This window comes from Bufo bufo, chromosome 2 (genome assembly GCF_905171765.1).
Source record: "Bufo bufo chromosome 2, aBufBuf1.1, whole genome shotgun sequence".
Classification (NCBI taxonomy): Eukaryota; Metazoa; Chordata; class Amphibia; order Anura; family Bufonidae; genus Bufo; species Bufo bufo.
The window spans coordinates 1,497,617-1,521,293 of record NC_053390.1 but is presented as its reverse complement, the minus strand read 5'-3'; the positions used below and the strand labels follow the sequence as shown (position 1 = coordinate 1,521,293).

The 23,677-nt window shown below is 45.9% G+C and overlaps 1 protein-coding gene across 1 annotated transcript in view; it reads right to left on the bottom strand.

Annotated features, from left to right (window-relative positions):
- The window catches only part of GBA2 (glucosylceramidase beta 2), a 121,758-nt gene that overhangs the window by 50,691 nt on the left and 47,390 nt on the right, over positions 1-23,677 (bottom strand). The window contains 5 exon segments of the mRNA XM_040420669.1: positions 1,064-1,297; positions 1,973-2,191; positions 7,446-7,561; positions 20,697-20,788; positions 21,137-21,407. Coding sequence (XP_040276603.1) covers positions 1,064-1,297; positions 1,973-2,191; positions 7,446-7,561; positions 20,697-20,788; positions 21,137-21,312 — 837 coding nt within the window. The 5' untranslated portion in view covers positions 21,313-21,407.

Here is a 23,677-nt window from a genome sequence, read left to right as displayed (position 1 = left end):
ACCAGGTGTGGTCCTGTGCACAGCCTGAACACATGAGCCATGTTCTCACATGTCAGACCACGTGTGGTCCTGTGCACAGCCTGAACACAGGAGCCATGTTCTCACATGTCAGACCAGGTGTGATCCTGTGCACAGCCTGAACACAAGAGCCATGTTCTCACATGTCAGACCAGCTGTGGTCCTGTAAAGTCTGAAAATAGGAGCCATGTTCTCACATGTCAGACCAGGTGTGGTCCTGTGCTCAGCCTGAACACAAGAGCCATGTTCTCACATGTCAGACCAGGTGTGGTCCTGTGCTCAGCCTGAACACAGGAGCCATGTTCTCACATGTCAGACCAGGTGTGGTCCTGTACACAACCTGAACACAAGAGCCATGTTCTAACATGTCAGACCAGCTGTGGTCCTGTACAGTCTGAATACAAGAGCCATGTTCTCACATGTCAGACCAGGTATGGTCCTGTGCTCAGCCTGAACACAGGAGCCATGTTCTCACATGTCAGACCAGGTGTGATCCTGTGCACAGCCTGAACACAAGAGCCATGTTCTCACATGTCAGACCAGGTGTAGTTATGTGCTCAGTCTGAATACAAGAGCCATGTTCTCACATGTCAGACCAGGTGTGGTCCTGTGCACATTCTGAACCCAGACATTTAAAGGAACAGTACAGACTACTGCAAAAGCAAAACAAAACAAAAACCTAGTTTGGCAATTTCTAATAGACTGTTTCGATCCCTCACCACCTCATGATCTCTGCTTGCTGCCTGTGAATGAACGCACTCTGCTTTACATTCCAAGGCTGACACTTGCCTGTTTTACCAGCTGAGGGCGCTCTGGTACAATGATTCACTTGGCCCCCCTGAAGGAGCAGGAGGTTCACAGAAGATGACCCCACTTAGGGGCCACGGTTCAGATGCTGGCTGTTTCCCTTGTCCATTGTTTGGATACCCCCTGACAACATGTGTTATCAGCCTCTGGATGTCATCAATATTTCTATTCACCGACTGCAAGCTGAGGTTTTACAAATGGTGAAGAAAGAAAAAGGTGTGGCCTGCGCTTACCCTGCCCGCACCGCCACCCCCAGGGTGAAGGGATTGGAGGCGGTACAGTGATGTAGGAGGACCCCCGACACGGACTCTCCATCTTGGCGCAGCTGAAACGGTTCATTCCAGTGGCCCCCGGCGCCATCACTTCGGGCTCCGCTGCCGTTCCTCACTGTGAACATAATAGAAACCTCCACATCCTCGCTGCCGGAGTTCTCCACATCCCAAATGAAGACGGCGAGCGGCAGGGAAGAGTCCTGTGTACGGAGAGGACACCATGAAAAGTATGGAAGAACCCTAACCTTACACCCCGAAGTAACAGACAACTGTAACCTGACTGTACAGGGGAACCTTAACCTTATACCACGACGTAACAGACAACTGTAACCTGACTGTACAGGGGGAACCCTAACATTACACCCTGACGTAACCGACAACTGTAACCTGACTGTACAGGGAGAACCCTAACCTTACACCCAATGTCAGACAACTGTAACCTGACTGTACAGGGGGAACCCTAACCTTACACCCGAAGTAACAGAAAACTGTAACCTGACTGTACAGGGGGAACCCTAACATTACACCCCGACGTAACAGACAACTGTAACCTGACTGTACAAGGGAACTCTAACCTTATACCCAAATGTAACAGACAACTGTAACCTGACTGTACAGGGAGAACCCTAACCTTACACCCAATGTCATAGACAACTGTAACCTGACTGTACAGGAGGAACCCTAACCTTACACCCTGACGTCATAGACAACTGTAACCTGATTGTACAGGGAGAACCCTAACCTTACACCCAATGTCATAGACAACTGTAACCTGACTGTACAGGAGGAACCCTAACCTTACACCCCGAAGTAACAGACAGCTGTTACCTGACTGTACAGGGAGAACCCTAACCTTACATGCCTATATCCCTTACCTTATAGTCATGAGGGATCACTGGAGACACCTGCCGACAGGTTAAGGTGATGCTCTGCCCGGGCAGGTAGTAGACGCTCCAGGCTCGTGGATACAAGGCATGGTAGTAAGCCTGAGAGCCGGAGTACCCCCAGTTCCATCCTTGCAGTGTGTGAGGACGCTCAGTAGACAGAACCTGCTGGTAAACGGTCTGACCCCTCCGCCGCACGCACACGGTGAACTGCGGAACAAAAACATCTCCGTGTTCAGTCACCACCACGGTGCTACATGCATCCATATATACAGTGATACTCTGCAGTGCTACATGCATCCATATATACAGTGATACTCTGCAGTGCTACATGCATCCATATATACAGTGATACTCTGCAGTGCTACATGCATCCATATATACAGTGATACACTGCAGTGCTACATGCATCCATATATACAGTGATATACTGCGGTGCTACATGCATCCATATATACAGTGATACACTGCGGTGCTACATGCATCCATATATACAGTGATATACTGCGGTGCTCCATGCATCCATATATAGTGATATACTGCGGTGCTACATGCATCCATATATACACTGCGTGCAGAATTATTAGGCAAATGAGTATTTGACCACATCATCCTCTTTATGCATGTTGTCTTACTCCAAGCTGTATAGGCTCGAAAGCCTACTACCAATTAAGCATATTAGGTGATGTGCATCTCTGTAATGAGAAGGGGTGTTGTCTAATGACATCAACACCCTATATTAGGTGTGCATAATTATTAGGCAACTTCCTTTCCTTTTATCAAAAAGGGTCAAAAGAAGGACTTGACAGGCTCAGAAAAGTCAAAAATAGTGAGATATCTTGCAGAGGGATGCAGCACTCTTAAAATTGCAAAGCTTCTGAAGCGTGATCATCGAACAATCAAGCGTTTCATTCAAAATAGTCAACAGGGTCGCAAGAAGCGTGTGGAAAAACCAAGGCGCAAAATAACTGCCCATGAACTGAGAAAAGTCAAGCGTGCAGCTGCCAAGATGCCACTTGCCACCAGTTTGGCCATATTTCAGAGCTGCAACATCACTGGAGTGCCCAAAAGCACAAGGTGTGCAATACTCAGAGACATGGCCAAGGTAAGAAAGGCTGAAAGACGACCACCACTGAACAAGACACACAAGCTGAAACGTCAAGACTGGGCCAAGAAATATCTCAAGACTGATTTTTCTAAGGTTTTATGGACTGATGAAATGAGAGTGAGTCTTGATGGGCCAGATGGATGGGCCCGTGGCTGGATTGGTAAAGGGCAGAGAGCTCCAGTCCGACTCAGACGCCAGCAAGGTGGAGGTGGAGTACTGGTTTGGGCTGGTATCATCAAAGATGAGCTTGTGGGGCCTTTCGGGTTGAGGATGGAGTCAAGCTCAACTCCCAGTCCTACTGCCAGTTTCTGGAAGACACCTTCTTCAAGCAGTGGTACAGGAAGAAGTCTGCATCCTTCAAGAAAAACATGATTTTCATGCAGGACAATGCTCCATCACACGCGTCCAAGTACTCCACAGCGTGGCTGGCAAGAAAGGGTATAAAAGAAGAAAATCTAATGACATGGCCTCCTTGTTCACCTGATCTGAACCCCATTGAGAACCTGTGGTCCATCATCAAATGTGAGATTTACAAGGAGGGAAAACAGTACACCTCTCTGAACAGTGTCTGGGAGGCTGTGGTTGCTGCTGCACGCAATGTTGATGGTGAACAGATCAAAACACTGACAGAATCCATGGATGGCAGGCTTTTGAGTGTCCTTGCAAAGAAAGGTGGCTAATTGGTCACTGATTTGTTTTGTTTTGTTTTTGAATGTCAGAAATGTATATTTGTGAATGTTGAGATGTTATATTGGTTTCACTGGTAAAAATAAATAATTGAAATGGGTATATATTTGTTTTTTGTTAAGTTGCCTAATAATTATGCACAGTAATAGTCACCTGCACACACAGATATCCCCCTAAAATAGCTAAAACTAAAAACAAACTAAAAACTACTTCCAAAAATATTCAGCTTTGATATTAATGAGTTTTTTTGGGTTCATTGAGAACATGGTTGTTGTTCAATAATAAAATTATCCTCAAAAATACAACTTGCCTAATATTCTGCACTCCCTGTAGTGATACACTGCAGTGCTACATGCATCCATATATACAGTGATATACTGCAGTGCTACATGCATCCATATATACAGTGATATACTGCAGTGCTACATGCATCCATATATACAGTGATATACTGCAGTGCTACATGCATCCATATATACAGTGATATACTGCAGTGCTACATGCATCCATATATACAGTGATATACTGCAGTGCTACATGCATCCATATATACAGTGATATACTGCAGTGCTACATGCATCCATATATACAGTGATATACTGCAGTGCTACATGCATCCATATATACAGTGATATACTGCAGTGCTACATGCATCCATATATACAGTGATATACTGCAGTGCTACATGCATCCATATATACAGTGATATACTGCAGTGCTACATGCATCCATATATACAGTGATATACTGCAGTGCTACATGCATCCATATATACAGTGATATACTGCAGTGCTACATGCATCCATATATACAGTGATATACTGCAGTGCTACATGCATCCATATATACAGTGATATACTGCAGTGCTACATGCATCCATATATACAGTGATATACTGCAGTGCTACATGCATCCATATATACAGTGATATACAGCGGTGCTACATGCATCCATATATACAGTGATATACTGCAGTGCTACATGCATCCATATATACAGTGATACACTGCAGTGCTACATGCATCCATATATACAGTGATATACTGCAGTGCTACATGCATCCATATATACAGTGATATACTGCAGTGCTACATGCATCCATATATACAGTGATATACTGCAGTGCTACATGCATCCATATATACAGTGATATACTGCAGTGCTACATGCATCCATATATACAGTGATACACTGCAGTGCTACATGCATCCATATATACAGTGATATACTGCGGTGCTACATGCATCCATATATACAGTGATATACTGCAGTGCTACATGCATCCATATATACAGTGATACACTGCAGTGCTACATGCATCCATATATACAGTGATATACTGCAGTGCTACATGCATCCATATATACAGTGATATACTGCAGTGCTACATGCATCCATATATACAGTGATATACTGCAGTGCTACATGCATCCATATATACAGTGATATACTGCGGTGCTACATGCATCCATATATACAGTGATATACTGCAGTGCTACATGCATCCATATATACAGTGATACACTGCAGTGCTACATGCATCCATATATACAGTGTATATGTCAGGTTTCTGTGATGTAAAGAAATGAGACAAAGATAAATCATTTCAGAACTTTTTCCCCCCTTTAATGTGACCGATAAACTGTACAACTCAATGGAAAAACAAACTGAAATCTTTTAGGTGGAGGGAAGAAAACATATAAAACTAAAATAATCTGGTTGCATAAGTGTGCACCCCCTTACACTAATACTTTGTTGAAGCCCCTTTTGATGTTATTCCAGCACTCAGTCTTTTTGGGCCTGAGTCTATCAGCATGGGCACATTTTGACTCTGCACAAACCCTCCAAATCTGTCAGATTGCGAGGGCATCTCCTGGCACAGCCCTCTTCAGATCACCCACAGACTGCGAGGGCATCTCCTGGCACGGCCCTCTTCAGATCACCCCACAGATGGCGAGGGCATCTCCTGGGCACGGCCCTCTTCAGATCACCCCACAGATGGCGAGGGCATCTCCTGGGCACGGCCCTCTTCAGATCACCCCACAGGTGGCGAGGGCATCTCCTGGGCACAGTCCTCTTCACATCACACCACAGATTGCGAGGGCATCTCCTGGGCACAGCCCTCTTCAGATCACCCCACCGATTGCGAGGGCATCTCCTGGGCACAGCCCTCTTCAGATCACCCCACAGATTGCGAGGGCATCTCCTGGGCACAGCCCTCTTCAGATCACCCCACAGATTGTGAGGGCATCTCCTGGGCACAGCCCTCTTCAGATCACCCCACAGATTGCGAGGGCATCTCCTGGGCACGGCCCTCTTCAGATCACCCCACAGATTGTCAATCGGATTCAGGTCTGGGCTCTGGCTGGGCCATTCCAGAACGTTGATCTTCTTCTGGGGAAGCCATTCCTTGGTTGATTTGGATGTCTACTTTGGGTCGTTGTCCTGCTGAGAGATGAAGTTCCTCTTCATGTTCTTCTTTCTAGCAGAAGCCTGAAGGTTTTGTGCCAACATTGACCGGTATTTGGACCTGTTCAGAATTCCCTCCAGCTTAACTAAGGCCCCAGTTCCAGCTGAAGAAGAACAGCCCCTTGGCATGATGCTGCCCCCACCAGGCCTCACTGTGGGGATGGGCTTCTTCTGGTGATGTGCAGGGTTGTTTTTGCCCGCAAACATATCTTTTGGAATTTAGGCCAAGAAAGTTCCACCTTGGTCTCATCAGACCATAACACCTTTTCCCACTTGCTTTTGAGAGACTTCAGATGTGTTTTTGCAGAATGTAGCCTGGCTTGGATGTTTTTCTTGGTAAGAAGAGGCTTTCGTCTTGCCCTCTACCCCATAGCACAGACATATGAAGAATACGGGAGATTGTTGTCACATGGACCACACGGCCAGTACTTGTCAGATATTCCTGCAGCTCCTGTAATGTTGCTGTGGGCCTCTTGGTCGCCTCCCAGACCAGTTTCTTCTCGTCTTCATCAGTTTTGGAGGGACGTCCAGTTCTTGGTGATGTCACTGTTGGGCCATATCTCCTCCACCTGATGATGACGGTCTCCTCTGTGCTCCATGGTAGATCTAATGCCTTGGACATTCTCTTGTCCCCCTTCTCCTGACTGATCCCTTCTAACAATGAGATCCCTCTGATGGAAGTTCTCTGTGGACCGTGGCTTCTGCTGTGGGATGTGACCAAGAACATTTCAGGAAAGACCAACTAGAGCGGCTGACCTTTATCTGGGGTCAATCGAGGCCCTTTACATGATGGCCGTGTCTGCTGACTCCGATCTAACAGGATTGTGAATGTGATTGCTTCATTCTGAACACAGCTACATCCCCAGTTATAAGAGGGTGTGCACACTTATGCAACCACATTGTTTTAGTTTTATATTTTTTCTTCCCTCCACGTAAAAGATTTCAGTTTGTTTTTCCATTGAGTTGTACAGTTTATCGGTCACATTAAAGGGGGAAAAAGTTCTGAAATGATTTATCTTTGTCTCATTTTGTTTACATCACAGAAACCTGACATTTTACCGGGGGCGTGTAGACTTTTTATATCCACTGTACATACATTATACACCAGTACCATAATACACAGCACAGTATAATCTCCACACTGCGGTCACGCACACGTATGCAGCACATGTCATCTCTGCGTCTGGTGCGGTCACTCACCTGGTTCTCGGTCACCGTCTTGTAGTGGTACAGTCCAGGATTCAGCTGCCAGCGGCAGAACTCCCCTCTCCAGCTCCGTGTGATGGTTCCTCCACCGATTCCTCCAAGGGGGGCCCCTAGAAATGACAGGGTCCTGTTACTGTCACACCCTATATCACAGCTATATACAGACACAGAGAAAAGGAGTATTACTGACAAGAACAATATCCAGCTAAAAACTGAACTTTTACTAATTTACATGATTATAAAACAAAACAAAATTCACTCCCAAAACTAAATGAGAAAACAGATAATTGTATCACCAGGAGGGCGATCACCAGCGGAGGAGAGAAGGATAAAGCTCTGCTCTTCAATGTGTCTCTGGAGAGGGGGACCATCCAGGAGTAAGACATCTGTGGCCTCCATCCAGCATCTCACAGCCCTCCAATCCATCCTCAACTCTGCTGCCCGACTGATCCACCTCTCACCCCCCCCCCCCCGTACATCTCTGACCTCCTGATACACCCCACATGTAATCTCTGATCCTCACAGGACCTCCTCCTCTCCTCTTATCACAACCTGCCCCCCCCCCCCCCGTTACATCTCTGACCTCCTGATACACCTCCACATGTAATCTCCGATCCTCACAGGACCTCCTCCTCTCCTCTTATCACAACCTGCCCCCCCCCCCCGTACATCTCTGACCTCCGGATACATCCCCACATGTAATCTCCGATCCTCACAGGACCTCCTCCTCTCCTCTTATCACAACCTGGCCCCCCCCCCGTACATCTCTGACCTCCTGATACACCCCCACATGTAATCTCCGATCCTCACAGGACCTCCTCCTCTCCTCTATCACAACCTGCCCCCCCCCCCCCCGTACATCTCTGACCTCCCGATACACCCCCACATGTAATCTCCGATCCTCACAGGACCTCCTCCTCTCCTCTTATCACAACCTGCCCCCCCCCCCCCGTACATCTCTGACCTCCTGATACACCCCCACATGAATCTCCGATCCTCACAGACCTCCTCCTCTCCTCTTATCACAACCTGCCCCCCCCCCCCCCGTACATCTCTGACCTCCTGATACACCCCCACATGTAATCTCCGATCCTCACAGGACCTCCTCCTCTCCTCTTATCACAACCTGCCCCCCCCTGTACATCTCTGACCTCCTGATACACCCCCACATGTAATCTCTGATCCTCACAGGACCTCCTCCTCTCCTCTTATCACAACCTGCCCCCCCCCCCCCGTACATCTCTGACCTCCTGATACATCCCCACATGTAATCTCTGATCCTCACAGGACCTCCTCCTCTCCTCTCCTCACAACCTGCCCCCCCCCCCCGTACATCTCTGACCTCCTGATACACCCCACATGTAATCTCTGATCCTCACAGGACCTCCTCCTCTCCTCTTATCACAACCTGCCCCCCCCCCGTACATCTCTGACCTCCTGATACATCCCCACATGTAATCTCTGATCCTCACAGGACCTCCTCCTCTCCTCTTATCACAACCTGCCCCCCCCCCCCCCCCCCGTACATCTCTGACCTCCTGATACACCCCACATGTAATCTCTGATCCTCACAGGACCTCCTCCTCTCCTCTTATCACAACCTGCCCCCCCCCCCCCCCGTACATCTCTGACCTCCTGATACATCCCCACATGTAATCTCTGATCCTCACAGGACCTCCTCCTCTCCTCTTATCACAACCTGCCCCCCCGTACATCTCTGACCTCCTGATACACCCCCACATGTAATCTCTGATCCTCACAGGACCTCCTCCTCTCCTCTTATCACAACCTGCCCCCCCCCCCCGTACATCTCTGACCTCCTGATACATCCCCCACATGTAATCTCTGATCCTCACAGGACCTCCTCCTCTCCTCTTATCACAACCTGCCCCCCCCCGTACATCTCTGACCTCCTGATACACCCCACATGTAATCTCTGATCCTCACAGGACCTCCTCCTCTCCTCTTATCACAACCTGCCCCCCCGTACATCTCTGACCTCCTGATACACCCCACATGTAATCTCTGATCCTCACAGGACCTCCTCCTCTTCTCTTATCACAACCTGCCCCCCCCCCCCCGTACATCTCTGACCTCCTGATACACCCCCACATGTAATCTCTGATCCTCACAGGACCTCCTCCTCTCCTCTTATCACAACCTGCCCCCCCCGTACATCTCTGACCTCCTGATACACCCCCACATGTAATCTCTGATCCTCACAGGACCTCCTCCTCTCCTCTTATCACAACCTGCCCCCCCCCCCCCCCGTACATCTCTGACCTCCTGATACACCCCCACATGTAATCTCTGATCCTCACAGGACCTCCTCCTCTCCTCTTATCACAACCTGCCCCCCCCCGTACATCTCTGACCTCCTGATACACCCCACATGTAATCTCTGATCCTCACAGGACCTCCTCCTCTCCTCTTATCACAACCTGCCCCCCCCCGTACATCTCTGACCTCCTGATACACCCCACATGTAATCTCTGATCCTCACAGGACCTCCTCCTCTCCTCTTATCACAACCTGCCCCCCCCCGTACATCTCTGACCTCCTGATACACCCCCACATGTAATCTCTGATCCTCACAGGACCTCCTCCTCTCCTCTTATCACAACCTGCCCCCCCCCCCCCCCGTACATCTCTGACCTCCTGATACACCCCACATGTAATCTCTGATCCTCACAGGACCTCCTCCTCTCCTCTTATCACAACCTGCCCCCCCCCCCCCCCCGTACATCTCTGACCTCCGGATACATCCCCACATGTAATCTCTGATCCTCACAGGACCTCCTCCTCTCCTCTTATCACAACCTGCCCCCCCCCCCCCGTACATCTCTGACCTCCTGATACATCCCCACATGTAATCTCTGATCCTCACAGGACCTCCTCCTCTCCTCTTATCACAACCTGCCCCCCCCCCCCCGTACATCTCTGACCTCCTGATACATCCCCACATGTAATCTCTGATCCTCACAGGACCTCCTCCTATCACAACCTGCCCCCCCCCCCCCCCGTACATCTCTGACCTCCTGATACACCCCCACATGTAATCTCCGATCCTCACAGGACCTCCTCCTCTCCTCTTATCACAACCTGCCCCCCCTACATCTCTGACCTCCTGATACACCCCACATGTAATCTCTGATCCTCACAGGACCTCCTCCTCTCCTCTTATCACAACCTGCCCCCCCCCCCGTACATCTCTGACCTCCTGATACATCCCCACATGTAATCTCTGATCCTCACAGGACCTCCTCCTCTCCTCTTATCACAACCTGCCCCCCCCCCCGTACATCTCTGACCTCCTGATACACCCCCACATGTAATCTCTGATCCTCACAGGACCTCCTCCTCTTATCACAACCTGCCCCCCCCCCCCCCCCCCCGTACATCTCTGACCTCCTGATACATCCCCACATGTAATCTCCGATCCTCACAGGACCTCCTCCTCTCCTCTTATCACAACCTGCCCCCCCCCCCCCGTACATCTCTGACCTCCTGATACACCCCCACATGTAATCTCCGATCCTCACAGGACCTCCTCCTCTCCTCTTATCACAACCTGCCCCCCCCCCCTGTACATCTCTGACCTCCTGATACACCCCCACATGTAATCTCTGATCCTCACAGGACCTCCTCCTCTCCTCTTATCACAACCTGCCCCCCCCCCCCCGTACATCTCTGACCTCCTGATACATCCCCACATGTAATCTCTGATCCTCACAGGACCTCCTCCTCTCCTCTTATCACAACCTGCCCCCCCCGTACATCTCTGACCTCCTGATACACCTCCACATGTAATCTCTGATCCTCACAGGACCTCCTCCTCTCCTCTTATCACAACCTGCCCCCCCCCCCCCCCGTACATCTCTGACCTCCTGAAACACCCCCACATGTAATCTCTGATCCTCACAGGACCTCCTCCTCTCCTCTTATCACAACCTGCCCCCCCCCCCGTACATCTCTGACCTCCTGATACACCCCACATGTAATCTCCGATCCTCACAGGACCTCCTCCTCTCCTCTTATCACAACCTGCCCCCCCCCCCCCCCGTACATCTCTGACCTCCTGATACACCTCCACATGTAATCTCCGATCCTCACAGGACCTCCTCCTCTCCTCTTATCACAACCTGCCCCCCCCCCGTACATCTCTGACCTCCTGATACACCCCACATGTAATCTCTGATCCTCACAGGACCTCCTCCTCTCCTCTTATCACAACCTGCCCCCCCCCCCCCCCGTACATCTCTGACCTCCTGATACATCCCCACATGTAATCTCTGATCCTCACAGGACCTCCTCCTCTCCTCTTATCACAACCTGCCCCCCCCGTACATCTCTGACCTCCTGATACACCCCCACATGTAATCTCTGATCCTCACAGGACCTCCTCCTCTCCTCTTATCACAACCTGCCCCCCCGTACATCTCTGACCTCCTGATACATCCCCCACATGTAATCTCTGATCCTCACAGGACCTCCTCCTCTCCTCTTATCACAACCTGCCCCCCCCCCGTACATCTCTGACCTCCTGATACACCCCCACATGTAATCTCTGATCCTCACAGGACCTCCTCCTCTCCTCTTATCACCACCTGCCCCCCCCCCCCCGTACATCTCTGACCTCCTGATACACCCCACATGTAATCTCGATCCTCACAGGACCTCCTCCTCTCCTCTTATCACAACCTGCCCCCCCCCCCCCCCCCGTACATCTCTGACCTCCTGATACACCTCCACATGTAATCTCCGATCCTCACAGGACCTCCTCCTCTCCTCTTATCACAACCTGCCCCCCCCCCCCCCCCCCGTACATCTCTGACCTCCTGATACACCCCACATGTAATCTCTGATCCTCACAGGACCTCCTCCTCTCCTCTTATCACAACCTGCCCCCCCGTACATCTCTGACATCCTGATACACCCCCACATTTCACATACATTTGAATGATGCCGTAAGAATTCTGAAAGGCAGTGTACAAATCGGTCTCTGAATGGATTGGACACGGTCAGGGTTCTGCGAGTCATACAGTTGCCGTGACTTTACCGATATCACCATGCAGGCCTTCTGCTGTCAGTAAGTGTCCATGCATGGTACCCACCATAGCCTCATTCTCAGCTTTTGAATGAATTTCAGCTGTGGTTCTCCAACTCCAGTCAAATTCTCGTCACCATCCCCTGTGGCTTCCCCTCAGCAGTCACCAGAACATCATCGGACATAACTTCTGCTCCAAGCAGGGCGTCCACTGCTTCATGCTGCCTATATAGATATATTCTCAGGAGCAGTGGAAATCCCAAAAGGCATGGGTAGCCATCAGTAAAATCTGAAGGGAGTCCGGAATGTAGTGAGATAGAAGCCTTCAGTGTCCAGCTTTACTTGCCAGAAGCCATCTTCAGCAACCAACACCGGGAACACTTTAGCTTTTTTACCTTGTTATCTTTTTGCTGCTGTCTTTTTGGTGTATAGTTTACAGCTCGTTTGGCTTTTGCCATCTTGCATTGCTTACATTTGCATGTCGGTATCTCCACATACAGGTCAGCGTTCACTGGAAGCAGCCACCCTGGGCAGAGTATCAGCAGCGGATGTCGGTGTTTACTTTCACCTTGTTCTCTTTTTGGTGTTTTTGCAGTATAGTTTACAGCTCGTTTGGCTTTTGCTGTCTTGCTTGTACTGGCATTTCTGGAGCTTTATGGCCTCTACACCTGCCAGCAGCTCTCAGTACGTTTGGGTCTGGTAGTCGCAGTGTTCACTCTGATTCCAGAACTATTCGGTCTCCGATAAGTTCATCAGGTAAGACTCCAACCTCACATCCTGCTGCCTTAGCTTGGTCACACCTCTAGTGTCTGATAGGCCTTGGTTTGAGGTACTGAAGTTGTCTCATACAGGATGTTATGTGAGGGCATATCATGGCTCTGTACAGTCTTCTGTAAGTGCTGCAGACAACCAGGCCGTCCCTCCCCATCACTCATCAGAACATCGCTACCCTTACCTCAGGGTCTCTCATCTCATTCGTAAATCATTGACATGGGGATGTGAAAGGATTCCATGTCCCCCTTACGGCCCATTGGAGATGGGGCAGGGAAGACGTTAGCAGCCATTTTCTGTCCTGCCGCTTGGGCATTAATAAATTATCTTGCAGGCTTGTCTTAGGATGTTCAGACTTCTAAAGCATCAAAGCCCGTTCACCACTGTCACATGTCTCCATCTAGGACATTCCAACAATACCTTTATGGAGACACATACTACATAACCACGGTTAATGGCTGTCACGTGGATATAGCCTGTCGATGGCAGTCAAGACATAGCTGAACTAATAGGCCATGCCTCACCTATCAGCTTGCCGGAATTGCTCTTCACCCCAATGATAAGTACAAGACGTATTTCTAAACCCAGAAGTAATGCAGCCATTCATCTTACGGTGTGGTTATCAGATATAATACAGTAGGATAAATTACATTTGGGGCTGGGGGCTAAAAAAGACAAAAACAAAAGGTTTTAGAAATAAAAATTAAAATTCAGATGAGACTATTTGCGGCTTCAAACAGCAGAAGCACAGGGCTAATGTCTGTGACCGGCGATAACACCGATCGTAGATATTTAACCCTTTAGATGCCCTAGTCAAATGTGACCACAGCATCTAAATGCTGAAATCCCAGAAGCGTGTACTTCTGGGCCGCGAACTTCTCCCCATGCGTTGATCGGGAGAGCCATTCCATCACTCTCAAGTGTTCCAGCACATCACAGCTATAGTTCCCATGAAGTAAATGTGGTATCTCTGTAATTGTACTGACCGGAGAATGAAGGGAACAGGTCAGTTTTATCTCATAGGGAACGCTGTAAATACAAAACCCATAAAACTATATAAATGTGGTATCACTGTAATCGTACTGACCCGGAGAATGAGGGGAACAGGACAGTTTTATCTCATAGGGAACGCTGTAAAAACAAAACCCATAAAACTATATAAATGTGGTATCACTGTAATCGTACTGACCGGAGAATGAAGAGAACAGGTCCGTTTTATCTCAAAGGGAACACTGTAAACACAAAACCCATAAAACTATATAAATGTGGTATCACTGTAATCGTACTGACCCGGAGAATGAAGGGAACAGGACAGTTTTATCCCATAGGGAACGCTGTAAATACAAAACCCATAAAACTATATAAATGTGGTATCACTGTAATCGTACTGACCCGGAGAATGAAGAGAACAGCTCAGTTTTATCTCATAGGGAACACTGTAAATACAAAACCCATAAAACTATATAAATGTGGTATCTCTGTAATCGTACTGACCGGAGAATGAAGAGAACAGGTCAGTTTTATCTCATAGGGAACGCTGTAAATACAAAACCCATAAAACTATATAAATGTGGTATCTCTGTAATTGTACTGACCGGAGAATGAAGAGAACAGGTCAGTTTTATCTCATAGGGAACGCTGTAAATACAAAACCCATAAAACTATATAAATGTGGTATCTCTGTAATCGTACTGACCGGAGAATGAAGGGAACAGGTCAGTTTTATCTCATAGGGAACGCTGTAAAAACAAAACCCATAAAACTATATAAATGTGGTATCACTATAATCGTACTGACCCCGAGAATGAAGAGAACAGGTCAGTTTTATCTCATAGGGAACGCTGTAAATACAAAACCCATAAAACTATATAAATGTGGTATCTCTGTAATCGTACTGACCCGGAGAATGAAGAGAACATGTCAGTTTTATCTCATAGGGAACGCTGTAAATACAAAACCCATAAAACTATATAAATGTGGTATCACTGTAATCGTACTGACCCGGAGAATGAAGAGAACAGGTCAGTTTTATCTCATAGGGAACGCTGTAAATACAAAACCCATAAAACTATATAAATGTGGTATCACTGTAATCGTACTGACCGGAGAATGAAGAGAACAGGTCAGTTTTATCTTATAGGGAACACTGTAAACACAACCCATAAGACTATATTAGGCTACTTTCACACTAGCGTTGTTTTAATCCGGCGTTCAATTCCGACACCGGAACTGCCCGCCGGATCTGGAAAAACGCGTGAAAACGGATTACATTTGAATCCTGATCAGGATTTTGATCACAATGAAAAAAATACATTGGAAAAAACGGATCCGCCATTTATGGACTTTAACTTTTTTTTCACATTTTTCGGGTTTAACATGCAAAAGCCGGATCCGGTTTGACTGAACACACAGTGCCAGATCCGGCGTTAATGCAAGTCAATGGGAAAAAGACCGGATCCGGCGTTCAGTCCAAGTGTTCAGGATTTTTGGCCGGAGGTAAAAATACAGCATGCTACGTTTTTCTGAAAAGCCTGATCAGTCAAAACGACTGAACTGAAGACATCCTGATGCATCCTGAAGGACGGACTCTCCATTCAGAATGCATGGGGATAAAACTGATCAGTTCTTTTCCGGATTTGAGCCCCTAGGACGGAACTCAGCGCCGGAAAAGAAAAACGCTAGTGTGAAAGTACCCTAAATGTGGTATCGCTGTAATCGTACTGACCCGGAGAATGAAGAAAACAGGTCAGTTTCATCTCATAGGGATCATTGTAAAAACAAAACCCATAAACTATATAAATGTGGTATCACTGTAATAGTACTGACCCAGAGAATGAATGGAACAGGACAGTTTTATCTCATAGGGAACGCTGTAAATACAAAACCCATAAAACTATATAAATGTGGTATCACTGTAATCGTACTGACCCGGAGAATGAAGAGAACAGGTCAGTTTTATCTCATAGGGAACGCTGTAAATACAAAACCCATAAAACTATATAAATGTGGTATCACTGTAATAGTACTGACCGGAGAATGAAGGGAACAGGTCAGTTTTATCTCATAGGGAACGCTGTAAATACAAAACCCATAAAACTATATAAATGTGGTATCACTGTAATCGTACTGACCGGAGAATGAAGAAAACAGGTCAGTTTCATCTCATAGGAAACACTGTAAAAACAAAACCCATAAAACTATATAAATGTGGTATCACTGTAATCGTACTGACCCGGAGAATGAAGGAACAGGTCAGTTATATCTCATAGGGAACGCTGTAAATACAAAACCCATAAAACTATATAAATGTGGTATCACTGTAATAGTACTGACCGGAGAATGAAGGGAACAGGTCAGTTTTATCTCATAGGGAACGCTGTAAAAACAAAACCCATAAAACTATATAAATGTGGTATCACTGTAATCGTACTGACCCGGAGAATGAAGAGAACAGCTCAGTTTTATCTGATAGGGAACGCTGTAAAAACAAAACCCATAAAACTATATAAATGTGGTATCACTGTAACAGTACTGACCGGAGAATGAAGAGAACAGGTCAGTTTTATCTCATAGGGAACACTGTAAAAACAAAACCCATAAAACTATATAAATGTGGTATCACTGTAATCGTACTGACCCGGAGAATGAAGAGAACAGGTCAGTTTTATCTCATAGGGAATGCTGTGGCAGAATTGAGTGTTTTTTTTTTGCAATTACACCCCATTTGGAATTTTTTTTCAGCTTCCTAATAATTCGTAGGCAATATTATGTGGTGCCATTAGAAATTGTCTGTCTGGCTATGTGATTGAAAATAAATAAATAAATAAATAAAAAAGTTAATGCTCCAGGAAGGCAGAAAGGAAAATGCAAAAATAAAACAATCCTCAGGGACTCAAGGGGTTAAAACAGAAAAACTAGCAGTTTGGTGTCTCCACAATCACGCTTACCCACAGAATAAGATTGTCAGGTCATTTGTATTGCATGGTGAATAATGTAAAGACAAACCCCCCTCCTCAGTTTCATAAAAAAATAAAATAGCCTCATGTGACTGTGTGGAAAATGGCTGCCAACCCTATCCCACAATATGTACCAATGTTAACCCCTTCATCACTGTAGCCCACCAGAGACAATTTAGGAATATCACAGAAATATATACCAAGTAAGAGCGGGTCATGTAATGGAAACGTGGCAATATATAAGCAGGGGAAGATGCTAGCTCCATCATAGGAAACACCAAGACGAGACATGACCGTGATGTCACTGAGAAAGTTCTGTGGGGATCACAAGTCTCTGCATTCCACAGCGAGTACTGGAACGTTCACCACTTTATGAAAACTCCAATATGATTACAGTCATGTCTAGACCACAGTTTAGGATGGTCATGAGTAAGGGCCCACATTTTTGTGATCTGAAACGCGTAGACATGTATTGTATGTCGGCGGCACATATGTATTAAAGATGATCACTTTTCTTGGGAAGCTGGATTTTTCTTCTGTTTGATTTTTTGCATTTGGCGCTTGGTTTCTGGCGTCTATCCGGGCCTCCCTTGGATTTTGAACAGCCGGGTAAACACTGCAATCTGACTTTGTTTGTACAGTTTAGGATGAGACTGTTTTCTGGTCTGAACAGACCAAAACTGAGATTAATGCAGCATGACGCAGGAGCAGTGCTCAACATCCCCCCAAGGAATCTAAAAAATGTCCTAGAAGCCCTGAGGGGCCAGCAGCTTGGGCAGATAGGAATCCTCTACACGTTCAGCCCATTAGCGCTCATGTCTGTGGCTCAGCTGGAAAGCACACACCTATCCAGGTGGGGCAGCTGAGAAGACGTGTCATATTCATTTGTTAGAGGATTAGTTGGGGTCAGTCCTCTGGGACCCCCACCGATGCTGAGAATGAACGGGATAACGTGCTGGTTTAGCTGGCGAGACCCCCACCTAGTGTCATCACTTGATAAGACGGGAATACCCCTTTAAAGTAGAGTTACACATTAATGCACTTAATCCTGGTCTCCTAGAAGTTTTCTTATCCACCTTTGATTACACGTTTGTCAAGTAGAACACAGAATGAGAAAAAACACTAATTATTACCAGAGCAGTGAGGACGAGCAGGATAGTGTTCATTCTAGTGGACCCGACCCTTCAACGAGATCGGCTTGTTCTGTCCGGGATGCTCTACAAACTCTAAAGAGAGAATGTACCTAAGCGTCTTCAGACACATCATATAGATGACATCTTCAGGCTCCATTAGTTATCACAATGAAGGGACTGATATATTAGCAATACACGTATTGTCTACAGACTGACTGTGCATACATGTACAGTACAGACCAAAAGTTTGGACACACCTTCTCATTCAAAGAGTTTTCTTTATTTTCATGACTATGAAGGCATCAAAACTATGAGTTAACACATGTGGAATTATATACATAACAAACAAGTGTGAAACAACTGAAAATAGGTCATATTCTAGGTTCTTCAAAGTAGCCACCTTTTGCTTTGATTACTCCTTTGCACACTCTTGGCATTCTCTTGATGAGCTTCAAGAGGTAGTCCCCTGAAATGGTCTTCCAACAGTCTTGAAGGAGTTCCCAGAGATGCTTAGCACGTGTTGGCCCTTTTGCCTTCCCTCTGCGGTCCAGCTCACCCCAAACCATCTCGATTGGGTTCAGGTCCGGTGACTGTGGAGGCCAGGTCATCTGGCGCAGCACCCCATCACTCTCCTTCATGGTCAAATAGCCCTTACTTTCAAAGTTTTCCCAATTTTTCAGCTGACTGACTGACCTTCATTTCTTAAAGCAATGATGGCCACTCGTTTTTCTTTACTTAGCTGCTTTTTTCTTGCCATAATACAAATTCTAACAGTCTATTCAGTAGGACTATCAGCTGTGTATCCACCTGACTTCTCCTCAACACCACTGATGGTCCCAACCCCATTTATAAGGCAAGAAATCCCACTTATTAAACCTGACAGGGCACACCTGTGAAGTGAAGACCATTTCAGGGGACTACCTCTTGAAGCTCATCAAGAGAATGCCAAGAGTGTGCAAAGCAGTAATCAAAGCAAAAGGTGGCTACTTTGAAGAACCTAGAATATGACATATGTTCAGTTGTTTCACACTTGTTTGTTATGTATATAATTCCACATGTGTTAATTCATAGTTCTGATGCCTTCATAGTCATGAAAATAAAGAAAATTCTTTGAATGAGAAGGTGTGTCCAAACTTTTGGTCTGTACTGTACATACTGCCAGAGAGAAGGGTAGGCTGCTGCCATACCTCTACTTCACTTACAGACTGGTCCATCACATCTAGATCACCTAAAGACTGTCCCATCACCTTTAGATCCTCTACAGACTGGTCCATCACTTCTAGATCATCTACAGACTGCTGTAACCTCCAGATCATCTACTGCTGAGAAAAACCCTTAGTACTAGAGGTAATGTGCAAGCCACACACTGGAGAAAAACCCTTACTACTAGAGGTAACGTCCTGCCCAAAAAGCTAGAGAAGAACCATTACAAATATAGTTAATGCCCTGCCCAAATACCAACCACTACATCATCCCCCACATCTACCATACCAACCACTACATCATCATCATCATCATCATCTACTGCACCAACAGCCCCTGTTCTTATTAATTTTATACACCCTGCTTCATCCGAAGTGGTTGACATGAGATCCTCCTGAAATTTCTCTAACTCCATGTTTGTCGAGAAGATTTCGGATTTACGGCAATTCTGTACTTTCACTTATGAACCCCACGGTCCTGAACACCTAAGAGAACTATGACTAACATCTCCAGGTGGTTTGTGTCCTTCAGCACTTCCAGAGGACCAGTCAATAACAGGTGCTCAGCCGCTGGTCAGCAGAAAGTCCACATTGCGATCTTATAATGAATGAGTAGCTTATAAATCCACAGCACACGTGGGGAGCACTCCACTGTCCTACCACACGTGAGAATGTGATGCACGTGGCTGCAGGGCTCCTGATCAGGTTTAACTGGTTCTGATGGAACTAACTGGAGAAACCGGATGTACAGAACAGTCCTGGAAATAGAAGCAGCAGAACTGGCAAAACGGGGAAAGTGCCGGAGAGTCCAGGAGAATGACTGCAGCAGAAAAATCTGCTGGAATGAAGGCAAACTGGTGCACAGCACGGCACACGTGGCTGACCTGAAATTGATCCCACAGCACAAGGGCAGCTCAGGGGGTGCAGAGAGGCCGCAGTCAGAAGCGACAGACGCGAACAGGCCGCAGTCAGGGGCGGCAGGACGCAGAGAGGCCGCAGTCAGGGGCGGCAGGACGCAGAGAGGCCGCAGGACGTGGACAGGCGACAGGACGCGGAAAGGAGTCTCTCAGTTATTAGGATACCTTACAGTTGATCTTTTACGTATGTACAGGAAAACGCAGACACGCGTCACTTACCATAGATCTGACGTAAAGGTACCGAGTTGAACATGTCTATAAAGGGTGCTTTCTTCTCCACATATGTCTTGCGTAGCCACCACATGAGATACCTACATGAGATGGAGAAATAGATTACTCGTCAGTGAGATAATCGATAACACGCACAGCACACAGAGAGGGTAACATGTTTACTGCACATATCATGTGTTCACACACAAAGCACACTATCGATAACATGATTATTACACAGTGCATTATCTATTGTTTATCAGGCGTGTTCATTCCGTAGACTTAGCGTGTTATCTGTTGTGTGTACTACACATGTTATCTGCTTTCTGTAATTAGTAACATGCTTGATGAACAGAATAGATAACACGCTTAGCACACAGAATAGGTGGGCACAATCATACAGAAGGCAGGACACGGGAGGACACCACAGTACAGAGGAAACCACTTACCGGACACCCATAGGTAGGTGAGCCAGCCTATTGGTGGCGGACACATGCTCCAATTGAAAGGGTTTCCTCTTCTCCTGAAATTCATGTGCCAGACAGATCCTCCAGCCACAAGGAGGCACTCTGAAGCCCTGGACTGCAGCCTGATACCTCTCCATCAGTTCCTGAGAGCCGTCCATGTCTGTGACTGAGAGACGTCTGCCACCGGGAGCTGCAGCAGGTAGTGTGTATATCGTCACTGTCACACCCCGCGGGCGAAGGTCACCCAGGATTCCTGACAGCACAGATCATAAAGACGGGTCAAAGTCTGACAACATACTGCATGTGCAAAGAGCCAAAACACTAGAGGGCGCACTAGATATACTACACATATATACAGTGTGCGCCTATATACTACATATATACAGTGTGCGCCTATATACTACATATATACAGCGTGCGCCTATATACTACATATATACAGCGTGCGCCTATATACTACACATATACAGTGTGTGCCTATATACTACATATATACAGTGTGTGCCTATATACTACATATATACAGTGTGTGCCTATATACTACATATATACAGTGTGTGCCTATATACTACATATATACAGTGTGTGCCTATATACTACATATATACAGTGTGTGCCTATATACTACATATATACAGTGTGCGCCTATATACTACATATATACAGTGTGCGCCTATATACTACATATATACAGCGTGCGCCTATATACTACATATATACAGCGTGCGCCTATATACTACATATATACAGTGTGTGCCTATATACTACATAGTGTACTACATATATACAGTGTGCGCCTATATACTACATAACATATATACAGTGTGCGCCTATATACTACATATATACAGTGTGCGCCTATATACTACATAGTGTACTACATATATACAGTGTGCGCCTATATACTACATAACATATATACAGTGTGCGCCTATATACTACATATATACAGTGTGCGCCTATACACTACATAGTGTACTTCATATATACAGTGTGCGCCTATATACTACATAACATATATACAGTGTGCGCCTATATACTAGATATATACAGTGTGCGTCTATATACTACATAGTGCACTACATATATACAGTGTGTGTCTATATACTACATATATACAGTGTGCGCCTATATACTACATAACATATATACAGTGTGCGCCTATACACTACATAGTGTACTTCATATATACAGTGTGCGCCTATATACTACATAACATATATACAGTGTGCGCCTATATACTAGATATATACAGTGTGCGCCTATATACTACATAGTGCACTACATATATACAGTGTGTGTCTATATACTACATATATACAGTGTGCGCCTATACACTACATAGTGTACTTCATATATACAGTGTGCGCCTATATACTACATAACATATATACAGTGTGCGCCTATATACTAGATATATACAGTGTGCGCCTATATACTACATAGTGCACTACATATATACAGTGTGTGTCTATATACTACATATATACAGTGTGCGCCTATACACTACATAGTGTACTTCATATATACAGTGTGCGCCTATATACTACATAACATATATACAGTGTGCGCCTATATACTACATATATACAGTGTGCGTCTATATACTACATAGTGCACTACATATATACAGTGTGTGTCTATATACTACATATATACAGTGTGCGCCTATATACTACATAGTGTGCTACATATATACAGTGTGCGCCTATATACTAGATATATACAGTGTGCGCCTATATACTACATAGTGTACTACATATATACAGTGTGTGTCTATATACTACATAGTGTACTACATATATACAGTGTGCGCCTATATACTACATATATACAGTGTGCGCCTATATACTACATATATACAGTGTGCGCCTATAGCCTACATATATACAGTGTGCACCTATATACTACATATATACAGTGTGCGCCTATATACTACATATATACAGTGTGCGTCTATATACTACATAGTGTACTACATATATACAGTGTGCGCCTATATACTACATAGTGCACTACATATATACAGTGTGTCTATATACTACATATATACAGTGTGCGCCTATATACTACATAGTGTACTACATATATACAGTGTGTGTCTATATACTACATAACATATATACAGTGTGCGCCTATATACTACATAGTGTACTACATATATACAGTGTGTGTCTATATACTACATAGTGTACTACATATATACAGTGTGCGCCTATATACTACATATATACAGTGTGCGCCTATATACTACATATATACAGTGTGCGCCTATAGCCTACATATATACAGTGTGCACCTATATACTACATATATACAGTGTGCGCCTATATACTACATATATACAGTGTGCGTCTATATACTACATAGTGTACTACATATATACAGTGTGCGCCTATATACTACATAGTGCACTACATATATACAGTGTGTCTATATACTACATATATACAGTGTGCGCCTATATACTACATAGTGTACTACATATATACTGTGTGCGCCTATATACTAGATATATACAGT